At 38.8% G+C, this 11594-nt stretch overlaps 1 protein-coding gene across 1 annotated transcript in view; it reads right to left on the bottom strand.

Annotated features, from left to right (window-relative positions):
* Positions 1–343: 343 nt before the first annotated feature.
* The window catches only part of LOC146005463 (uncharacterized), a 121559-nt gene continuing 110308 nt past the window's right edge, over positions 344–11594 (bottom strand). The window contains exon 9 of the mRNA XM_083144706.1: positions 344–434. Within this exon, the coding sequence (XP_083000832.1) occupies positions 344–434 (91 nt within the window). The remainder of the gene's footprint in view (positions 435–11594) is intronic.

The following is an 11594-nucleotide window of genomic DNA, read 5'->3' as shown; positions in this document are numbered from 1 at the left end:
AGTTCGAATCAATGGAGGGCAAACAAACATGAAGTATTGGAAAAAGTGGGGGTAATTTTACAAAAAATCAAGGGACGTGCTGTATAGAGATGGAAAAAAGAAGAGGAAGATAGTAACAACAATCAGAACTGCTATGGTAACAGTATACTTCATGAAAAAGGGGAAAAATTCATAGTAATGTAATAAAGTATATGTGTTGCGCACAGCCGATGGCTCGCACATGAGATGACAAAATTTTAAAAAAAGTCAATGCTGTGCGCCTCGACATTAGGCAACCAGACTCACACCTTCGAGCGTCATGGTTGCATACGCGACAGGATAAGTCTTCAATATATTTCACATTTTACGTTCCTCGCCTTGGACTTTCCTCATTAATCACAATTCCATCCAACCAGATTCTTCCCTGCGTGTCCAAGGGTTGAACACGAATACAACTGAAAAGAGGGAGAGAAAAAACAGGAAGAATATGCTGTAAAAAAAGAACACGTACAAGCCATAGCGAGACGCTATGGCACCTGAAATCTTCACCCTACTTGCGTTGTTTTTATGGAGCACTAAATCAATGCGATGGTTGTTCCTGGAAGGTAGAACAACAGAGTAAAAGCTAGAGGAGATGAAAAGGAAAAAGAGGGGGGTCCATGAATATCACGGTAAAAGGAAGAACGTCAGGTATTTTTTAAACGAAATGCACGAGTTTTTTTTTTCTTCCTAATGGCTGCCGTGTGTGCTTGTCGGATTGGTCATGTCTTTGCCAAGAATCATCAGCAGGCCTGGGAGTCATAGTAATCTTGCATTTCCAGGATTGATTCTCGGTTAGAGTACTGCACAGAGAGGCAGTAAAATGAAGTACCAACGGAGATAATCGAAAAAGGAGCCATTCTTTGACTCATTGATTGATTTGGATTATTTTACTTCGCTTTTTTTGCTACTTTTGACTAATCGTAAAGATGAGGATGAGTGATATGATGAAATTAATGAAGGGACACCTACAAAGAACATCCATGTCTAGGCAGAGATTCGAACCCGGGACTCCTTGGAAAGAGGAGTCGTGACTTGACTACAAAACTGTTTTTTGACTTTGCTTTCTGCCATATTTGGCTAATCGCGAAGATGAGGATGAGTGGTGAAAGTGGAGATGGATAAAGGGACACTCTCAAAAATACGAGGGGATATCAAAAAGTAATTGGGTAAATATTTTTCAGCCAAACGGGCAAAGTTCAACGCAGGGCGTGTAAATGTCTTCGATGAACCCCGTCCCCATGCGGTTGTGTCAGTGACGCAGACTCTACCATATCGTCGCAGATTTTAAATGACATGTTTATTATTGTGGTTTAAAGATACACGTGATACAGAGCACACACAAACGCATACCGTACTCGTTATTTAAGGAAAAGGTAATGGAAATTTACATAAGCGAACTTGAAATATTTATTAAAATATATATTTTTTGGAACTGAATTAGCAGTAACTTCAATTAAATCTTGCCTACACAAATTCAACTCTCTTGAAGTTCTGGAGGGGTTGCTTAATATTACTAAAAGTGGACTAAAACTATACCTCTCATGGCCCCCCCCCCTTTCAGTAATCGTATTACACGAAAACGATAACCTGAATTGTGCCGACCACCGATATAATTCCACAAGCATGGAACATTCCAGCACGAAATCCAAATAAAAGTTGTTCTTTTTTTTTCCCGGAAAAAAGGTGGGATGAGGGAGCGAACACCCACACGTGTATTTGGGATCCCACCCCGCTGGTGCAGCATTGTTCGCCTCTTTATGGGCGGATGGTTATGCAACACGCAACGCGCCACCCGGGCCAACAACAACGCGGGAGCATGTAGGCTTCAATCAATGTCCGGGACTACGAATCAACGCGGAAGCGCTCAATCACAATGAAAATGGATCGCTTTCCAACGCATCTGCACAAACATCACTCCGAGGGACGACGGGGGTTTATATTTTAACCGTCGAAGGGAAGGGGGTCACTTCGATGTGCGAAAATTCCCTCTTGTATGGCAGACATTTCGCTTTTCTCCACCAAAAATTCCCACGCTTGTATAAAAAATTACCATTTTTGCCAAAACTTCCCTCTGTTTTACAAAAAGAATCAGTTCGCAATAAGGTAAAAGGTATGATATGACATGATATTTATTCAATACTAGCTGATACCCGGCGTTGCCCGTGTATTTATTTATCCCAATATTCTATTAGACAAGAAAATAATGAATTCTAACTATAGTTTAAAATGTAAATAATTTTATTTCATCCTGAATGTCACCAATTAGCTTAGCGATTCCGAAAACTATCGATTCGACACGAATGTAGGTCATTTTCGCACCCCCATGCCGATAGGTGCTGAACGTGGAGTAGAACGGCATTGGGAGTGTCACTATTCATCTTAGCAACCCCGAAAACTATGGATTCCACACTAATATAGGTTGTTTTCGCAATACAAACTCATATCAGCCTGAATGTTAGACAACCCGAGAAACACTATCGTTGTGCTGGATGCATAGTCACGGCTGATTTGTGCGGAATTTAATACCGGTCGTTTTCGATTATTTTTACATGTCACCCCTTCCCACCCCAACCCCTATGCGTGCCTGGGGTGTCTTACCCTCACAGTATTTTTTTCCACATTGTAAGTGATATGTGCACCAAGTGTGGTTGAAATCGCTATAGGCGTTCCAGAGTTATGCCGGAACAAATATATATATATATATATACATACACACACACACACACACACACATACATCCATCCATTTTTATATATATAATATATAATAAAATAAGATTAAGATACAAGCCCTTCGGCAGTGCGTATTCTACAACAAGGGTGCTCGCAGGATCTTTTCTCAGGGGGAGGGGGAACAGTCATAGAAATGTATTATTATTATTGCTATTATTATTTTTATTACTTTTGTTTTTGTAATTATTATCATTGTTACTAATAATACTACTACTGTTTTTTTATTACATACATTTGTAATTTCCATATTTTGTATATACAATTTTCATAACGGTCAACTTTACATATTAATTCATGTAGGACAAGAGCTGTTTTTTATAGTTAGATAATTATCTATTGATTATAATCAATGTAAAATAGACTGTAAGCTTAAATGTAACCCTACTTAAAAACAATAATAATAGTTGCTGTAACTTACGGTCTGTAAGTCACACAAAAAGAATACTTTTTGTTTTAAAATATATATACAATTTTACCATTCGAGTTACATGAACTTTTTCCAGAAATCTCAGGAGGGGCAACTGGCCCCTCCCTGCAGGCGCCATTGTCCTATAATATTATCATGTAGACACCCTGCTTAAACATATATCCCATTGATCATACATTTAGAAAAATATATGTATATGTACATGGATAAATGGCACCTCTGTCACTACTTTCACAACTTCACCCACGGCCTATGCCTGAGCCACTGTTCCGTAACCTTCACTGTCACTGACTCCTTGCAGCGTTGTTCTGTGCTTCCTCCAGACTGCATGTAAATAGGAGCCCAGGGCTTTGATGCTCTCTTCCGTTATATCTCTCCTCTCCTCCCTAGACACTAAATGGATTGTCTGCTGAATGCTGACAAGGTAAAAGGTAAAGGTACCCCCTGTGCGTGGACACACATGCCATGAAGGGATATGGGGTGATGTGGAGGTGTAGAGCTTCACATACTCTTGATCTCGGCCATAGTTGGGATGATGTGATGAGCATCACACTCGGTCGAATTAAACCTCCAGGTATTCGTTTATACGAGGCTGGGTGGGCTTCAGAGCAGCGCAGAAACAGGAAAAAGACAGGAAAAATTCCTGGTCCAATTAATTTTCCCATTGTACGTTCGCCATGACGATCAGAATGAAATATGATTGGTTGCTTGGTTGATTTGGTGTTTTAAGTCCACTTTATGCACAGTAAGGCTAATCGGGACTGGATCTACAGTTTAAAGTGAGATCCGAACCACTATGTGCCTCCAAGGATGAAAGATGAAGAGTGATGAAAATGATATCACGCCTTGCCGAGAACCCAAACACAAAATCTCATGTTAGTGGCGTAAGCAGGATTTTCGTGAGTCCTAATTTGTCATCTTTTGCTGCCTTTGACGTTCTCTTCTTCTAGGAATACTGAGCCAAAGACTGGGAGGGTTATGACCCGCACAAATTCCCCTTGAGCACGCCACTGTCTTACGCTCACAGAACTCTAAATCATCAAATCAAGGATGGCGATTGCGTGTCAAGTTACAATTACATTATAGATGTAGTCATCTCCAATTACAGTTCCTGGTTGTCCTAATTCTAATCGAACTAAGATACTTAATGATGTCACCACTTTTGCTCATAATACAAAAACTGAATATACTGTTCCAATATATTTATGAACAATAGAATATAATCATCGTTGCAAATAGTGGAGTGTACTTTTGATGCGTCAATTGAAACGCCTAAACATGCATTTAAAAAAAAAATTAAAAAGAAGAAGATCGTGTGTAATCTTCTCAAATTATGCATTTTCGTGCTTCCCACGGAACAACATCTGATAAAAGTGCCCTCTGATGGTTCGTTTTCTCGCTTATTCAGGAAAAAAAAAAACAGATTTTTTGAATTAACAAAACACGTGTTTTGGTAACCATATACAAAAACATTTGGTAGCCTTAACTAAATTTGCTAATTTCGACTAATTCTTTTTGGTAACTCTAACCAATCGTGCAGATTATTAAATGATTACAAGAATTTGATTCTGCTGAACAGTCATTTTGTTTGTCGCCTATTTAAGGCGAAGAGTGACGTTTCGGTACCAGGTATGCATTTGTTTCAATATCGTCGGAATGGACACTGCTACACAAGAGAGTATGAGCTTTTCCCCATTTTACAAGTGAAAACTGTTTTGCTTTTCGTTTTCATAAATTGATTATTAAGCTATCTGTACAAAATATGATGAATAAGTATTACAGAATCCCATGTATTTATTCCTTTTGGACAAACAACTTCAATTTCAAGTTACGGCTAATCAAATGGAAGATTCGACATCTATCAACACAAATAAAATCTTCAACCTGTCCTCTTTCCACTCAGGCGTTTTTCTACACAATCTGAAGTTTGGTATCCACAAAAGAACAAGTAAAATAATACTCCCATAAGCGTAATGATAAGTTTTATCTCCTTCCTATAACCATCCAACGAAAAGATATTTCTCCAGCTCGCCACGAGGAAAAGTCGGTGGGGAAGGAGCACGTTGAGGTCCTCGCGTCTGGCTGGATATGGAAACTGTTCCTCGTGACCTTAAGCCTTAATATTTCATTATTACAAATAAACTTCTTTCCACTATGTGGGGTTGAAAATTCAACAATTTCAGAGGGAGTTTTGGTTTAGGTAGAGCAGTACTCAAGTTCTTCGACACTGTGTATTCCCTTGAAGCGTTGAATTACATTCGTGTTCAAGAATATTATTCTAAAATATAAAAATGGATGTATGTGTGTGTGTTTGTTCCGCCATAACTCGAACGCCTGGAGCGATTTCAACCAAACTTGGTATACATATCGCTTGCAATATGGAAAGAAATACTGTGAGCTAGGACACCCCTGGCACCCCTAGGGAAGGGGGTGACATGTAAAAATAATCGAAAACGACCGATATTAGTGTGGAATCCATACTTTTCTGGGTCGCTAAGATGAATAGTGACACTCCAAATGTCGTTCAACTCCAAGACACCTCTGCCACCCCTAGGGGTGGGGTTGGGAAGGGGGGAGACATGTAAAAATAATATAGAAAACGACCGATATTAGTGTGGAATCCATAGTTTTCGGGGTCGCTAAGATGAATAGTGGCTCCCAATGCCGTTCAACTCCAAGACACATCTGGCATCTCTAGGGGTGGGGGTGGGAAGGGGGTGACATGTAAATGTTAGTGTGGAATCCATAGTTTTCAGGGTCGCTAAGATGAATAGTGACACTCCCAATGCCTTTCAACTCCAAGTTCATTTTACACTATAGTTAGAATTCATTATTTTTCTGTCTAATAGAAGATTAGGATAAATAAATACCCGGGCAACGCCGGGCAATCAGGTAGTATTAAAATAAAATTCCCTTTTTTCCCACTTTCAGGCTTGATACTGCTACAAAATTTTCCCTCCACTCAGGGAAAATTCCCTCGCGCTAACACCACGGAAGCGACCAGGTAGATCTCTTCTGGGCGGAGAATTTTACGATAAATCAGCATCGAAGGGGGATAAATCTGGGCCTATCCGCTAAATCAAGTTTTCGCACGCAACGTTTATGTTGTGTCGGACGAGGACTCATTATTTTTTTCCCCATCCTGCGGAGAGGGACAGGGGCGGTAAATCAAGCATTGGACCCATTCGGGAATGAAAAACATGGGAGGACGCTGTCATGTTAGCAAGCTGTCCATTCGCTGGCGGACAACGACGGCCACTCGTTCAGCCGATGCTCCGTTCGCCTGTTTTCATAATTCCGAAGAGTCGGGACTCGAAATCAAAACAAGCTTGTAAACGCATCTATCACGGGGCGTTTATTTCCATGTCGATATTCGTCAGTCCTTTTTGGCTTCTTTTTTTTTTACTCGCTGTTGCGGATGGGGAAAAATTTCCTCGAGGACACTTCTGCCCAAGCTTTAGTCTCAGCATCATCAGCGTCGCGACAACGCGGGTCGAATGCTCCTCCTTAGAAATGGATGATGCACGTGGGTCATTCAAATATAAACGAGAAATTATAAACTTTTATTACATGAAAATATTGCGCAAATATAAATGGGACATTTTTCTGCACACATCTCATTATACAACCAAGGCACTTTGGCCACCGGCCACAAAATCCGGATAACGGATATCTGGATTTCAAATTATCCGATATCAGTTTAGGATGCAAAATCCGGATAACAGAATATTCGGATAATTAGAATTTTGCACATTCGCAAAAATGCCTGGAACAATACGTACATTGTTTACCATGTTATTATACTATTTGTTTGGTTATAACAAAGGAATTAATATTAATTCTGATTTTTGTAAGGGTGTGCTTTACTTGTATCTCCGGAGCAACATGTAATTTTATAAACCACGTGGTTTGAAGTTTAGAAATAAGAGTAATAAAGGAACTGTAAACAAGTAGTGATTAAAATGGGCTCGAAAATGCCAAAGGTGGTCGGTCATACGAAGTACTGACAGTACTTGCAATGTGTATAACAATGCAATGTGTATCACAAAACATTACATCTGTCAAATCTCTCTACATAAAGCGAGTTTATCTGTGTTTAATTAATGGGTCCAATAATTTGGCCAATGCTGAATATCGGGTAGTCCATTGTTGATTACAAAGACTTAATTTTTAGTTACTTGGGCGCCATGGTGTACGACTGTTCAAGTGATATTAAAACTCGGTTTATGTTATAAGTATACAGTGTTCGGAAAGTTACTTTTTGAAAGTAAGTGAATTACAGTTATATACTAATTTTAAAAAGTAACTCGGATACAGTTATCGGTAATGGCAAATTAACTGTTAAGTTACTTTTACAGTTATTTTCTGCTGGAAAATTTCTTGCAAATAACTTGCACAAACAATGATCAGTAATTGTAATAAAATAAATGTATGAAAACTTATGTGTGCTTTATTTATGCTTGTGGTACACTACTGTCCACATAAAGTGGCACACTTTGTAGGGTTGAACAGTTGCAAATGTGCCACTTTATCTGAACAGGAGTGTACATAATAGACTTATCTCCTTCTTTTCCTGAAACTCAAGAGTGTGTCCAGCTTACAAAGTTTGTTATCATATAGGAACAGAATCCTCTTGTAACAGTTGATTGGTTGTTTGATTTGGTGTTTTAAGTCCACTTTATGCACAGTAAGGCTAATCGGGACTGGACCTACAGTTTAAAGTGAAATCCGAACCACTATGTGCCTCCACCGGGTATCGAACCCGGGACCCCTTCATTACAAGGCGAGAATGATACCACTGCGCCATCGGGGAGGCCCTTGTAACAGTTGAGTAAATGCATGCCGATAGATACTTTATTATTATTATTATTATTATTATTATTATATATATATATATATATATATATATATATATATATATATATATATATATATATATATATATATATGTAATGAACGAATGAATTGATTGCAATTTTTTGGCACTTGGGCACATATGGCCATTTTGCACTCTCGAATGTGCGGGGAAATAGCCCCTTATCTAAAATTCTTCCCTAAGGCTTAAAAAAGGGGTAAAAAGTGAAAGGTTTTAAAGAGACATGCACGACACAAACACAACACATTATATTAACTATATTTATTTAAAAAAATACATTGGAGTGCGTGTTCAATATTCGATGCAATTAAACAAACGTTCGCTTGAGGTTTTAATGCACTTTCTTGCTTTAGTTAATGCATCATTTTTCAAATTTAGAGCAGAAGGAGAAATGATTGCGGGAAATATACCGGAAAGCGTGTGGAAAAATTAGAATAATTAAGCCAAGGCAAAAACAACCCAGGAGCTGACATTCGTCCAAAAAAAGATGCTTTCCGTCGAGTCAACACTTCCCAACACGTCCCATTGAGCTAAGTACCCGTAGTGACAAATAGACCGCATCCGGTTATTCTTGGCACGGACTCCGACTCGACGCACACACAAAAAAAATGTCAACGGCGGAATCGCTCTGGAAGCGCTTCAACACCCATCCCAGGCCATCGACGGGTCTTGTCGCCTGCACATGTGAAAAATTCCTGGTAGCCTTCATATGATGCAACTTATATATCTGCAGCAATCATGGTGGTCAGGAAAGTTTTGAAAAAGTGCACACATTATTCGTGCATGGTAATTTATCGCCCTTGCATTGAGGAAATCAACTTGGAACTTTTTAAAAAATATATATCTACCGTGCATCAACCCCGACAAGTATATTTTTCCAAAGTTCTGGAAAGTACTATGGGTCATTGTCACGAGTGGGACACGCAGACTAATTTTTTTATATTAAAGTAACTAATCTTCAGATAGTTAAGCAACATTTTTCTTACAGCTTCTTGGAAATGAAATATGAAACTTAACACTGTTGCTTAAACATAACTACCCTTAAAAAAAAAAACTTCCCCATATTTTGGGAAAGAAACCATATTTGTGTCGCAGGTGGGACAGTGCCCCTTTACTTAATAAGAAATTTCTTTTAATTTCTGTGAATTTTCAAATGATGAAAAATAAATTATTTAAGACAAAGAGAGAACGTAATTGACCTTTGAATATTCTAGTAGAATTGATGGGGAAATGTAACAATTAAAGAAGACATTAATTGTCTTTTGGTGTCACGGGTGGAACACAATACAAAACACAAGTAAATCAAAAATAGCTTCTACCTTCTATGTCCAATAATAAAAATTTTATGCAAATTAAAATTATTATAAGATATAAAGTTACAGCATTACATTCAATTTTAAAAATTCAGATTCAGGAGTACTTTGACATGGAATACCCCATATACGTATGTATGTATGTATAAATGGATATTCGTTTCTCAATAAGTCTCACCACCTCCATTTTCCTTTGGTACCACTTAGTATAGTGGTCCGGGCGAGAAGCGGGGGGGAAGGGGGCACCGAAATTAGCCCGCGAACAGGCCAATAGGTCCTATCGCTCTTGTGCATCGTGCACAAACAACTCGGCAAACAACAATGAACTCCCCAAAATGCGCACTTGAGACAACTCCAACCCTGTGTAGAACATGTTTCCCTAGTAAGGTCAACAACCGTCATGACACATCCTAAGAGGAAAACACGTCAGATTCTCCAGATAACGTTCTTGGACGCATCAGATTTCCAAACTGTCAAGTTTCCTGGATGTCATTGAACGGTAGGAGTTCGATGCAACCCTTCTATTCCAGGTAGGAATCTACAGGAAAACTTCTAGTGTTTATTCTAACCCTTGTCAAACCCTTAAGAAGCCTCAAACTCTTTCAAAATTTGGCCTCCCCTATGGAGTAGTGGTAGAGTGAGAATATTTCCGTAACATCTCTGGCTGAGAACTTACAAATATCTCCATAAAAGTAAATCCTCTCTTCAGTTCGAAACCAGGCTGCCAAGGACGTATTTAGGGGAGGGGGGAGGTCCAGGGGGTCCGGACCCTCCCCCCGAAAGACTTAAGTAAAGAAATAATATAACTAAAATTAAATAATGAAAATATATTTTTTTGTATATCGAGGGTTACTTATTTCCACCGACTTATTGAAAGCCAAGGATCATGCAAGATTCATTGAGTTGGTGTTTTTAAGTCCACTTTCTGCACGGTAAGGCTAATCGGGACTGGACCTACAGCTTAAAGTGTGATCCGAACCACTATGTGCATCCACCGGGTATCGAACCCGGGACCCCTTGATTACAAGACGACGACGTTACCACTGCGCCATCGGGTAGGCCCACGTCATGCAAGATTTATTAGTACTAATTGTAATAATATGCAAAAATATTACCCGGAACTTTACTTTTCGTCAACTGGATCTTAAATCCTCTTATGATATTCAAGAAAAATTAAATTCCTTATCTATTTGACATTAAGTTCCTTGCACCGGCGTTTTTTAAATTTTACAAATTTAGCCGATCTTAACTATACGTAAGCTAAATAATGAATACGTGCTAAATACGTAAGCTAAATAATGAATACGTGCTGTTATATCATTATACCGTCTTTTTATCTATTCATATAATAACTAATATAATATTAATTTGAATATTTCAATTAATACGATTTTAATTTATTATTATTAGACACTTGGTTCGGGAACATATTGCTAGGCACGTGCCTGCAGGCTGCGTAGACTTCCAACTCGTTGGGCTCTTCTCACTTTGTGAATTTGATTTGATTTCATTTTGTTTATTTTATTTCGCTTTTCTGACACTTTTAGCTAACGGCGATGAAGATGAGTGATGATATGATGGAGACTTACAAAGAACACCCATGCCGTGAGTCCGATGGCGTCTTAGCATGCTGCTAGTTTTTTGGAGTTCTTGTTTTAGGTCCATAATCGGGACTGGACATACAGTTCAAAATAGAATCCGAGCGAGTGTGTGCCTGCACCGGGTATTGTACGTATCGTATTTATTTAATGAAAAATCTCTTACAAAAGGCCAGTTAAAGTTAAAACTGAAGCTGTATTTGGCAAGAGAATTAGATTTGATTTATTAATGCATCCTGGAGGACTGCATTTGGCAGACAAGCAAGACTCTGGCGTCTGAACTCTCAGCAAGTATAATCTTATGTGGGGCTCGTGTTGTCGTCACCATATATTTGTGATTATCCCTTCATGAATTTCATCATACGTGGGTTAAGTCATAAATCATGGCAACTATTTTTTTTCTTGCGAACAGGGGACAATACGAAAAATCTAAGATATACGTTTGAAAGTGTATAAAATGTACTTTCGAAAGAAGCCACCACATGGTGTATGTAAACAACGGTGGGGTAGTAAGCACGCACCCAAGTTCAGTCGGTGAGTGCAGTGTTGCCACATGAAGGGAAATTTCCCTTTTGCAGGAAAATTTGGACCGAAATTTAAGGGAAAAGGGAATTTCTATGAAAAATA

This window comes from Lepisma saccharinum, chromosome 23 (genome assembly GCF_977018435.1).
Source record: "Lepisma saccharinum chromosome 23, izLepSacc3.1, whole genome shotgun sequence".
NCBI classification, from domain to species: Eukaryota; Metazoa; Arthropoda; class Insecta; order Zygentoma; family Lepismatidae; genus Lepisma; species Lepisma saccharinum.
The sequence above is the reverse complement of the archived record's forward strand: the minus strand, read 5'-3'. Positions and strand labels throughout refer to the sequence as shown.